Source organism: Macaca nemestrina, chromosome 17 (assembly GCF_043159975.1).
Source record: "Macaca nemestrina isolate mMacNem1 chromosome 17, mMacNem.hap1, whole genome shotgun sequence".
Classification (NCBI taxonomy): domain Eukaryota; kingdom Metazoa; phylum Chordata; class Mammalia; order Primates; family Cercopithecidae; genus Macaca; species Macaca nemestrina.
In genome coordinates this window covers 44013697-44026786 of record NC_092141.1, presented here as the reverse complement: position 1 = coordinate 44026786, position 13090 = coordinate 44013697, and the positions used below count along the sequence as shown (strand labels likewise).

Below are 13090 nucleotides of genomic sequence, written 5' to 3'. Positions count from 1 at the left end.
AAAAAAAAAAAAAAAAAAGTCTTCAAATTTCAACATCTAATTTACTAATCTCTGGTGGATATAATCAATACTTCCCTGCCTCTTGTTTTCTTCTACACACTTAGAAGACAGATATTTCATACAATAAGTAAATATCTACTCTTAGTAGCAAAGATCTAGATGTTTCTTCTCTACCACATCTTTGCTCACTTTCAAGGAAAGCCTGTTCAATTCTTTTCCTTTTTCTTTCAGAGCTTAGTTTCTATAACTAACCATTGCTTTCTTTCGGGAACACTTACTCTTTTACTTACTTGCTCTTTCATCTTTCTTTACCCCCTTTCTATTTATTTCCTGTAAAGCCTTTTCCCTCTTCCTCTCACATTTATGAGCCAAAGAGTAACCCTAAGTTGTACCAATGAGCGAAGAATAATGCTGAGATTTTATCTGGTTTTGGAAAAGGAAAGACTCCAGTGAAATTAGACCAGAACTGGCAATTTAACAAAAATCTCTGAAAATGCAAGCTTGTCCCTCAGAATCTGCATAAAACCCAGCTTTCCTTCACTAGCCATCACATTCTTCTAATTTTAACTTCTTTTAAAATAAAGTCAGTTATATGGCAATGTATTAAGTTGCTATCAAAGCATTTTTACTGTTAATTTTCATTCCAAGTATAGAGTGTTTCAGCAGCATCAAGGGTTAATTTTACAATTTGTATCTGACCTAGGAATCTAACCACAATATGTAACCACAATATCTAATATTTTGTATTGGGAATGCAGGGTCAGTTCTAAATAGAGTTTTCATTACTTAGGTTGACTCTCTCTTGTGCCAAATTAAGAGTGTGATTTTGTTTTCTAATATTATTCCCTAGTATATGAAGAACTGCCCTCTCCAGCGAGTACATCATCACCTGTCTCCCAGAGTTGTCCTCTTCGTGAATATATTAACTTCAAAATTCAGCCACGGAGATATCACCTTCCAGGTAGTTTAATTCTGGCTTCCATGGAGTTGTTGGTGCGACTATGTTTAAACCTCCTTCTCTTCAAACTAGCTCTGTCTTGACATTTGTTATGGAAGCACATTCTTGTGTTTATGGAAATTCTTTGGTGTTTTTAGTCATTGAATTTGTCAAATTCTATTTCTTTAGCTTTGGATTATAATTTTCTTGGTGTAATAGAAACTTCTTTACTTGAAAATAAGAGCAACCCAATTCAGCTTAGTTTAAGCAGAAAAGGAAGAATATACATCATGTCACTGAGCAGTCTGGACTGGCACCCAGCTTCAGGCATGGCTATATTCAGTTACTGAAGAAATACTCAGCATCTCTGATTTATTCACCTGTTGTTGTTGATAGGCAATGAGTTACTTCCTGTTTTCTGCTTTGTGAACAGTGTTACCTTTAATATTCTTATTCAGTCTTTTGATGCATACGTGCAAGAGTTTCTCTTGGGTGCCTAAGTAGGGGTAGAATTGTTGGTTCAGGCAGTGTGTGAATATTTAAGTAATAAGATAATGCCAATAAGATAATTTCCAAAGTAGGTGGCTCACTTTACTCCCACCAGCAATATATTGGAAATGCCACATCTCTTCCAATGCCAGACTTCTCTCTTCATCTTTCTGCTTGTTCACCTCTTGAACTTCTTTTCTCCCTCAGTCAAATGGGTATAAAATGCTATCTCTTTTTGGTATGCCTTTCCCTGGTTATTGATTGGGTTGAGCACCTCTCCATATGCTTATTGCCATAGAAGATATTGTATCTTCTATGAAGTGGCGATTCTGTCTTTTGCTCATTTTTGTAATAGGTTTTGTCTTTTACTTACTGATTTCTAGGAGTAATTCACATATTCTAACATAAAATTCTCATTTAGTCACAGATATTACGGATTTCAGATGTCTTCTCTAAGTTCATGACTTGCATTTTTTCTTTTTGCAAGGCATATTCTCCTTAGTAGTTTTAAATTGGATATAGTCAAACTTACCATTTGAAAATGTTGTGGTTTAGTGCTCTTTGTGCCTTGTATAAGAGATCTTTCCCTACCCTGGGGTTATCAAGATATTTCTGTTTATTTTCTTTTAAAAATTTAAAAATTTTGCACTTAACATTTAAATATGTAATCCACATCTATAAGCAGTGATGTAGGGGGCTATTTCATTTTATCCCATGTGGATAACCACTTTTCCTAGATCCAGTTACTGAAAACTCAGTTTCACCCACTGATCTGTCACGCTACCTCTGGGATATTACTACATACAATTGACCCTTGAACAAAGCGGGGCTTAAGGGTATCAAACCCCTGATGATTTTTATCCATTGATTTCAATTTTCTGAGCCTGTAAGAGAATCAGGATATCTTTATCTTTTCATCTATTTTATCTTTTGGGGGCTTTTAAAAAAGATATTATAGTAATTTTAAAGTCCCTCTTTGATGACTCCAATATCTGAAGCACTTGCCAGTCTTTTTCTCTCATCCAGTTTTTCTCTTATTTTCTAGTAATTTGTTCTGATTTTTATCCTGTCTCTTAATTTTGTATAGTATCATGGATTACAAATTGTAGAGACTTCAGTAGATGTTGCATTTCTCCAGATAGGGTTACACATTTTTTTTTTTTTTTTTTTGGCAGGCAGGTAGAGCACCGGTGATTACTTTTATTCTTTTGAAGTTTTGTTTTATGCTTTTCTAGGTATAGTAGCTTTTAATTTTGCACAATTACTAGGTCATGGCTCTTCTGGGGTCTTAAAGTCTGGGATATTTACCAAGACCCCTCTACTTGGCTGGGAGTTGAATTCCAATTTGTGTCTCCTGAGCACCATGAAGCTGATGAAATTGATGTTCAGCTCTTTAATCTCCCAGTTGATCAGTTGATATTTTCTCCTTTCCTTTCCTTTCCTTTCCTTTCCTTTCCTTTCCTTTCCTTTCCTTTCCTTTCCTTTCCTTTCCTTTCCTTTCCCCTTCCCTTACCCTTCCCTTCCCCTCCCCTCCCTCCCCTCCCCTCCCCCTCCCCTCCCTCCCCTCCCCTCCCTTCCCTTCCCTTCCCTTCCCTTCTTTTTGTGACAGGGTCTCACACTGTTGCCCAGGCTGGAATGCAGTAGCATGATTACAGTTAACTGCAGCTAATTTTTGTATTTTTTGTAGAGACAGGATTTTACCATGTTGCCCAGGCTGGTCTCAAACTCCTGGGCTCAAGCAATCCACCTGCCTCTGTCTCCTAAGTGCTGGGATTACAGGCATGAGCCACTGCACCCAGCCCCAGTTTATATTTTCTTCTGTGTTTCATCTCACCTGTATTAGCCAGTGAGTTGAGGGAAATTTGTAGGTAGATTTTGGCTTCTCTGCAGTTTCATCTTCTCTGGGATTTTGCTTCTGAAATCCCAGCTCCTCTGGCCGCCCTGAATTCTGACCTCTTTTTTCTTTAGCCTAGTAAAACTGCTGATTTCTGTGTGGGCTCTATTTACCAATGCTGTGATATGGAAAATCTCCTTAGGGAAAAAGCAGAGGTGAATGTGAAGCTACTTCCTGTGCTTCTTCTCTATTAAAGATTGTAGACCTTTAAGTCCTGCTTGTATTGGTTGCTCTCCAGTCCTTTAAATAATAGTTTTATGTTATATATATACATATATATAAATTTTAAAAAATATATATATAAATGTATATATTTTTTGAGACAGGGTCTCACCCTGTTGCCCAGGCTGGAGTGCAGTGGCATGATCTCAGCTCACTGCAGCCTCAACTTCCTGGGCTCAAGTGATCCTCCCACCTCAGCCTCCTGAGTAGCTGGGACTACCAACATGCACTACCATGCTTGGCTAACTTTTTAACCTTTTTGTAGAGAAGAGGTCTTACAATGTTGCCTAGACTGGTGTTGAACACCTGGGCACAAGTGATCCTCCTGCCTCTGCCTCCCAAAGTGTTGTTATTACAAGTGTGAGCAACCATGCTTGGCCCTGATACACTTTTACACGCTTTTATAGTTGCTTTTGGTGGGAGAATTAATCTGATACAAGCTGCTTTGTATCCATGGCTTAAGTTGGAAGTTCTCAATCTTTTATAATTTATCATTATTTCCCCATCTAGGGCTATCAGAAAAGATAACTTGTACTCCAGAAACCCTCTGCAGAAATCTGTTCTCACAGCATGAAGGACTTGAGCAATTAATATGTGAAGAAATGGGCTCTGTCAGTAAGGGCTCACTAATCTTCTCTAGGAGCTGGTCTTTGGATCTGGGCTTGCAAGAGAACCACAAAGTCCTCTGTGATGCTCTTCTGATTTCCCAGGACAAGCCTCCAGTCCTATACACCTTCCACACGGTACAGGATGAGGAGTTTAAAGGCTATTCTACACAAACTGCCCTAACCTTAAAGCAGAAACTGGCAAAAATTGGTGGTTACACTGAAAAAGTGTGTGTCATGACAAAGATCTTCTACTTGAGTCCTGAAGGCAAGACAAGCTGCCAGTATGATTTAAACTTGCAAGTAATTTACCCTGAATCCTACTATCGGACAACAACTCGAACAGTGAAAGACTTGGAAGAGGCTCTTTCAAATATCTTACCTGAGGAGAATCAAATCTTTTTGTTTGTTTGTTTGTTCATTTTGTTTTTGTTTGTTTGCTTTTTCTTAAGATGAATCTCGTTCTGTTGCCCAGACTGGAGTGCAGTGGCATGATCTTGGCTCACTGCAACCTCTGCCTCCTGGGTTCAAGCAATTCCCTGCCTCAGCCTCCTGAGTAGCTGGGATTACAGGTGCCCGCCTCCACACCCAGCTATTTTGTTTTGTATTTTTAGTAGAGATGGGGTTTCACCACCTTGACCAGGCTGGTCTTGAAGTCCTGACATCGTGATCCACCCGCCTCAGCCTCCCAAAGTGCTAGGAGTACAGATGTGAGTCACCGCGCCCGGCCAGAGAATCAATTCTTTTACAGACCAATTCGCCTTTGACATTTTCCAGTGTCTCCCAGATAATCAGTATAGATAAGGATGTTTAAATCTTGTCCAATGCTCACTTGGATCATGGAAGATGGACTGGGCTACAGAAATATTTTTCATTATATATTTGATAACATTCTCTAATTCTCTAAAAATACGTCTTTGAAAACTTTGCAAGTTAAGCAACTTGACGTGATGTTGGAAAACTGGGATTAGCCTATGTTCACTTCTTCATAAGTTCTTTATAAATATTCCTTAAGGGATATTAGGAAAATTAATTATCTACACATGTTTTGCCATACCAAGATGTCATTTGACTATAAAGGAAATATCCGACATTCTTATCCAATGGACATGGAAAACATAGTTCTCTAATATCTTCTTGAAAACTACATTGCAATGAAATTCAGCCAATGAAGAGATTAATCAAAATGGAGAACTTGCGGAGGTAGGTGGATCACTTGAGGTCAAGAGTTGTCACAGGCTGGAGTGCAGTGGTGTGGTCACAGCTCATTGCAGCCTTGACCTCCCGACATCAGGAGATTCCCCTGCCTCAGACTCTTGAGTAGCTGGGACTACAGGCATACACCACCATGCCCAGCCAACTGTTATATGTTTTGTAGAGACGGGGTTTCCCCATGTTGCCCAGGCTGGCTTGGAACTCCTGGAATTAAGCAATCCTCCTGCCTCAGCCTCCCAAAGTGCTGGAATTATAGGCACAAGTCATTGTGCTTGGCCCTCCATTAATTTTTAGAATGGCATAGGTAGTGATAACTACTGTTAAATTTTCCTTCAGGCATGGGAGTGTGGGGTGTATGTTTTGGCTGAGACAAGGAGTATGCCAGGATGATAGGCTAAGCAGACAGTACACTCAGAAACATAATAGAATCCCTGATATCAGAGGAAAAAAGGCTAAATGTTCTGTGTCCAGTTTGTGCCTGAGAAGAGACAGTCCATGGATGTCACTGGGGCGAAGGTTTTTGTGTCTAGGGTGATGCCATGTCTGGTGCAGGAGTAAATTCATCTCTGATGGTAAGCTGGATCGGTGTCATCTGAGGCAGCATCATCTCCAGTCCTTTCTCTAAACACCACAAAATTTACATGAAGACTGGAATCACATCTTGCTGTTTCTCTGCTTAAAATTGAGCTCCGATGCAGGAAAATGTCATCTAGGATATAGGTCTTGAGTGTTTCTTTTAAGTGGATACAGACTCAGGTTGATGTGGGGCTTAGCATTTGCCATGATTGATTGAAACAATGGCTTGTATGGAGGGTTGGTGCCTCTAGATGGTAAAACAACAAAAGCACCCACATCAATAGTAAGATCAGCAGGCTGAGCATGACAGCTCATGCTTGTAATCCCAGCACTTTGGGATGCCAAGGAAGGTGGATTGCTTGAGCTCAGGCATTCAAGACCAGCCTGGGCAACATGGTAAAACCCTGTCTCTACAAAAACCATAAAAAATTAGCTGGGTGTGGTGGCGTGTGCCTGTGGTTGCAGCTACTCGGGAGGCTGAGGTGAGAGGATTGCCTGAACCCAGGAGGTAGAGGAGGGGAGTGATTCATGATCATGCCACTGCACTCCAGCCTGGGTAACAGAGTGAGACCCTGTCTCAGACGAAAACAAAAAGCAAGAACAAACAAACAAAACAAAAAAGATAAACAAAACAGAATGGTGTGCAGCTGCATTTGACAGAGTTTTGGTTTTTCTTGCTTGCTTGTTTTATGGTTGAAGTTTAGGCTCAAACGGGTCTTATATCAGATAAGCAGCTGCCTAGCCCATTGGACAATCACTATTAATTGGTCCCCAGAGAATATACACACTTGCTGTGTCCCTCTGATGGGAGGGGTTTGATATTGAAAATCTATAAAATTAAGTTAAAGCCTGGGGCAAGATAAAGACACATTGAGAGGTCCGTTTGTTGGACTGGAACTTTAAAAGAAGTTGTTTGGAGAGACTCTTATGTTTCTCAGTTAAAATGGCTATTTGGGACCTATTAGAGTCATGAAAGTTTTATTGAATGCCTCTTTCAGGAGCCCATTCAGGGTGTATTTTGCAATGTGAAATGTCTGCCTTGGTTATCACCTCGGTAATTGTAAGGCCTCATATGGTGGCCTTAATATACACAGGCATGTGATTTTGGATATCTAAGAGGAAAGAGGTTCTTAGTGTTCCTTAATCTAAAAGGGACAATTCATTAGGCAATGGCTCAACTCTTCATAAAGAATGTGGAGATGGGGCCATTTGTTGGCCAGGGCATCCAGCATTCAGTAATATTCCACCTAGCTCCATCACGTATGGTGGTTGGCAGTGGCATTCATATAGTTTGTGAACTTCTACTGCTCTTCACTCAGTCAATCCAAAGGAGCTTCCCAGGTAGCCAAGGGGTCTGGGGGAGAGGTGACCTCCTCCAGCACTATGGCATCTGGCAAGGGACCAAGGACAGGGGACGTCACTCCCTTCTGCGTGTGAATATGCTAGAGACCCCAGGACTTGGTAGCCTCCTTGAGACAGGATAGAGACAAACCTGGGCCCTCTGAGGGGCTGAGCTTACAGGGTGCTGTTTCCATGACCGAAAGCATAACAGGTAGCTAGGTATGGAGGGTCACGGACTCAGAATCTGTGAGAGCCTCTATGTCCAGGAGAGCCCAGTATAGAGCTAGTCATTTGTGGTTTTAATGGCATATAGCATGAGGCTGAGAGCACTCAGGCAATTCGTAGCCAACACAGGTGGCCTAGACTTTAGGAGGCATGAGTAGAGCTTGTTAAAGTCTCCTCAGTAAAGGAATCTCTGCAGGCACCAATGGGTGTGTCTGTTGGTATTAATTTGGATAGCTTGTAGAGCCTTTTTTTTGAGGGGGCCACATTTAAAGTGGGTTGATTTATAAGTTACAGAATCAATGAGATTAAGTAAAATTTGTAAGTGAAGAATATTTTGCCATGAGAACACAAAAAGGATGAAAAGATGTTGCACTTTTATGTCCATATGAGTAGACTAAATGACATCTCCTTGGAGGAGGTTATTAATGTAATATCATATCTGTGCTCCCAGAGGAAGATGCATGCACTTAAGATCTTGTCTGTCCCTGTCTCTTTAAAAAGAAGGCCATCTGAAAAAGCCATATACTGTATGATTCCAACTATATGACATTTTGTAAAAGGCAAGATTATGGAGACAGTAAAATGATCAGTGGTTTCCAAGGATTAAGGGAGTGGGAGGAATGAATAGTTGACCCACAGAGGATTCTTAAGGCAATGAAAATTCTGTGTTTGATACTATATAATGGATATATGTCATTATACATTTTTCCGAACCCATAAAATGTACAAGAAGAATGAATGCTAATGTAGAAGTTCCAATGGATTTTGAGTGATTATGATGTATTAATTTAGATTAATTGATTGTAACAAATGTACCACGCTAATGGGAGATATTGCTAATGGGGGAGGCTATGCATGAATGCGGGCAGTGGGTATATGGAAAATCTTTGTACTTTCTGCTCAATGTTGCTGTGAACCTACTCTAGAAAAATTAAGTATTAAAAAGGATCTTGTCTGTAAGATGTGTGCATCAATGCAAAATTATGAAGGTACCGAGGTGTAGCCTGCAAAAGGTATATTGTGTCTCTTCCACAATAGAGGCAAACTACAGTGGAGTCTGTTGAAATTGGCATGGAATTGAACATATTGAACATATTAGCCAAGTCTGTAAGAACAGAGTATTTAGCAGTTATTGACTGGATAGAGTTGGTAATTTTAGTCATATTAGATACTGGATATGAGGCCCTAGTAGATAAGTCCACAGCATTAATGTTGTAGTCCTCCACCGTGAGGTGCCTGCTGCTTATTATTTTCCAGGTTTAAGAACAGGCAACACTGGGCTGTTAAATGGACAAGCAGCAGGGAATAATTATCCCCTTTATCCCTTTTATGTTATATAAATGAGGTTTTAGGTAACAACTTTCAGTCCTTCAAGGGCCTATTTTAACTTACCTTGAATGATATTAACTATTTTAACGGGATTTATATGATCCTATTTTATCAAGCCAATTTTGAGTGCCAAAAATTTAATTTTAATTTATTACTTATTGTGTCATGGAGTCTATGTTCAATATGAGATACTTTAAGGCACTGAGTACAACAACTATGGGCAATTCAATCAAGATATAAAATAAGGCATAGCTATTTTTAAAAAGTGATTTAGCTATCTTTTAAATTTATTTGGGGTATAATGTTTAAATTTGTTGGAATCTCAGGCATAAGCATAATTTGAGTATTTATTAAGTCCATGAGGTTTCTCAATTGGTGCATTTTGGCAAATGTTAAAGTTAATTTAGAGCTTTCAGTTCTGGCCAGGCATGGTGGCTCATGCCTGTAATCCCAGCACTTTGGGAGGCCGAGACAGGCAGATCACTTGAGGCCAGGAGTTCAAGACCAATCTGGCCAACAGATAGCTGGATGTGGGGGTGCACTCCTGTAGTCCAAGCTACTTGGGAAGCTGAGGCAGGAGAATCACTTGAACCTGGGAGGCGGAGGTTGCAGTGAGCCGAGATCACGCCACTGCACTCCAGCCTGGGTGACAGAGTAAGACTCCATCTCTAAAAACAAAAAACAAAAAACAAACAAACAAAAAAACCCTTACAGTTCTAAATGCAATCACAACCTTATCTATCTTTTTGTTATATAAATTCTTTGGTATATAAATTTTGGATTTCCAATTGGGTGAAATTATGGATGTTTGTTTTAATTTAGATATACGTTTGATATCTATATCTATGTACATGTACAATCTATTCATTATGTCTATATTAACCTAAAAGCTCATCAATGACAGATTAGATAAAGAAAATGTGGTACATATACACCATGGACTACTATGCAGCCATCAAAAAGAATAAGATCATGTCTTTTGCAGGAACATGGATGGAACTGGAGGCCATTACCCTTAGCAAACTAACTCAGGAACAGAAAACCAAGTCCAGCATCTTCTCACTGATAAGTGGAAGCTAAATGAAAGAACTTATGAACACAAAAAGGAAACAACAGACACTGGGGTCTATTTGAGGGAGGAGGGAGAGAAGCAGAAAAGTTAACTATTGGGTATGGGCTTAATACCTGGGTGATGAAGTAATATGTGTTAAAAAACCCCATGACACATGTTTACCTGTGTAATGAGCCTTCACATGTGCCCCCAAACCTAAAATAAAAATTAACAAAAATTATATCTACATATAATTCAGTTGGTTATTTTTTTTTTCTCTCCCTGTGCTATAGTTTGGATGTTTGATCCCCTCCAAACCTCATGTTCAAATTTGATCCTCAGTGTTGGAGAGGGAGCCCAGTGGAAGGTGTTTGGGTCATGGGGGAAGATGTCTCATGAATAGATTAATGCCCTTTCTTGGGGTGAGTGAGTTCTGACTTTATTAGTTCCCATAAGAGCTGGTTGTTAAAAAGACTCTGGCACCTCTCCCTACTTTTGTTTCCTCTCTTGCCTTGTGATCTCTGCACACACTGGCTCCTCTTTGACTCCCGCCACGAGTGGAAGCAGCCTGAGGACATAACCGGATGCAGATGCCCAATGTTGAACTTTTCTAGACATCAGAATTGTGAGCCAAATGCATCCTTTTTCTTTATAAATTACGCAGCTTCAGGAATTCCTTATAACAACACAAAATAGACTAAGGCACCCTGAATTCAGGTTATTATGATTTTTTTTTTTCTATTCCTCTCCCTCAGGCTGTTACAAAAAAAAAAAAAAAAAAAAAAAAAAAAAAAAAAACTGGCACTGCAACATACTCCCAAACTGAGAAAGTGCCAAGAAACCAAAGAATGGTTGAGACAAATCTAGGTTTGTAAGTAGATGAATTTATTAGGATTTATTGAATTTATTACATACAAGGTATTCCTGGGTGGCAGCAGGACAGCTCCAGAGATCTGCCCCATCATCCAGCCCTAAGCTTCTTTTAAGCAAATATTCTGGCTCTTTGCCTACTGTTTGCAATGAGACTGTTTTCCTTGGTATGTTCCCAGACACATTCTGGGATGTTTGGGTTCTTAGGGATACCTACTCCTCAGGTAGGCATCATGGCCTTTGCTCAGTGCTCAGCCTTCAGGGTGCGAGCAGCAGATATGAACCCTTAAGTAATCTGGTCGGGGATCCATCACAAACAACCCCCTAGTTTTAGGTTGTTTTAGTTTCTATCTTTGGCTCATAAGAGGAAAGAATGGAGGAGAAATGGACACGGTGCTTCTTGACAGTAGCCTTTCCCTGCAGTCCCCTTTCTCCCACGTTTTCATTAAACAAAATCTTTCAGAGTGGCTTGTATCTCAAGGGTAAAATTTTCCTTCTCTCTTTTACTCCTTTTGGTCTCCTTTATCCCAATCATTTTTTTCCTCTTTTGTTCTCTTGGATATTTACCTGATAACTCAGGTAAACACAGATTCAAGGAGCTAAGCAAATCCCAAACAAGACAAACTCAAAGAAATTTGTACCGAGACAAATTTTAATTAAATTTCTGAAAACTAAGGACATAAAATATATTTAAAGCAGCCAGTGAAAACACCTTCTTTATAGAGAATAACAATTTGAATGACGGTGGAATCACGGAGAACAGAAGGAAATGTCATAACATTTTTCAAGTACTGAATAAAAGGAACTCTCAACTCAGAATCCTACGCACAGAGAATGTTTTCTTTAGGAATGAAAGGAAAACCAAGGCATTCTCAGATGAAGAAAAATAAGAGAATTAATCGCCATCACGAAAAGACCTACTCTAACAGAACAGCTAAAAAAAGTTACCTAAACAGAGAGGCAATGAAAAAAAAAGAAGGAGTTACGGAACATAAGAAAAGAAGAAAGAACACAATAAATAAAAATATGGGTAAATGCAATAGGCTTGCTTTCTCTGCTTGAGTCTTCTAAATTATGTTTGACAGTTGGAGTAAAAATTATAACATTCTCTGATGTGGTTTTACATGTTTTTAGAGGAAATATTTAATATAATTTTATTATAAATAAGGAAATGTGGCTAAAAAGACATGACTGGAGGTAAAATTTCTATATTTCAGTAGAACTAGTAAAATGACACCAGTTCACTGTGAAAAATTATGTATGTATAATATAATACCTATTACAGCTTTTATAATTACTATAAAAGCTATACAAGGAGATACACTAAAAACATAATAGATAACTCAGAATTCTGCGCAACATTCATAACCCATAAGAAGGCAGGGAAAAGAAAAAATATTAAAAACACAGAGAAGAAATAGAAATCAAAAAATAAAATGGCATACTTAAGCCCAAACATATCAATAATTATATAATATATAAAGGGTCTAAATATACCAATTAAAGAACCATTTGGCAGAGTGGATTAACAATCATGACCCACTGTATGCTGTCTATAAGGAACTCACTTCAAATGTATGAAAGTTGAAAATAAAATGATGGAAAAAGACATATGTAGGACCAGGCATGGTGGCTCACACCTGTAATTCCAGCACTCTGGGAGGCCAAGGTGGTGGATCAATTGAGGCCAAGAGTTCAAGACCAGCCTAGCCAACATGGTGAAACCCCATCTCTACTAAAAATACAAAAATTAGGTGGGCTTGGTGGTGGGCGCCTGTAAGCTCAGCTACTTGGGAGGCTGAGGTGGGAGGATCACTTGAACCTGGGATGCTGAGGCTGCAGTGAGCCAAGATTGTGCCACTGCACTCCAGCTTGGGTGACAGAGCAAGGCTTCGTCTAAAAAACAAAACAAAGGCGAGCAGGCATGGCTATACTAATATCAGATAAAGTCAAGAAAATTACCAGAGACAGATAGGGACAGTATAATAATGATGAAAAGATCAGTTAACCAAGAAGATATGGCAATCTAAATGTATGTGTATCGAACAACAGAGCTGCAAAATATGTGACACAAAAAGTGATAGCACTGAAAGGAGAAACAGACTTCGCAATTGTAGTTAGGGACGTCAACACCTTTGTACAGTACCTTGTAGTAGAAGTAGACCAAAAAATCTATAAGGCAGATTTGAGAGCAGCCTGCACAACACAGCAAGACCCCATCCTTAAAAAAAATTGGGGGCGGGCGTGTTGGTGCACGCTTGTAGTTCTAGCTACTTGAGAGGCTGAAGTGGGAGGCTTGCTTGAGTCCAGGAAATGAGGTCACAGTGAACTATGAT

At 39.4% G+C, this 13090-nt stretch overlaps 1 protein-coding gene across 1 annotated transcript in view; it reads left to right on the top strand.

Moving 5' to 3' along the window:
• The window catches only part of LOC105485134 (schlafen family member 12 like), a 64082-nt gene extending 53486 nt beyond the window's left edge, over window positions 1-10596 (top strand). Inside the window, exons 4-5 of the mRNA XM_011747338.3 lie at window positions 851-961; window positions 4053-10596. Of these exons, the coding sequence (XP_011745640.3) occupies window positions 851-961; window positions 4053-4603 (662 nt within the window). The 3' untranslated portion in view covers window positions 4604-10596. The remainder of the gene's footprint in view (window positions 1-850; window positions 962-4052) is intronic.
• The last annotated feature ends 2494 nt before the right edge of the window (window positions 10597-13090 follow it).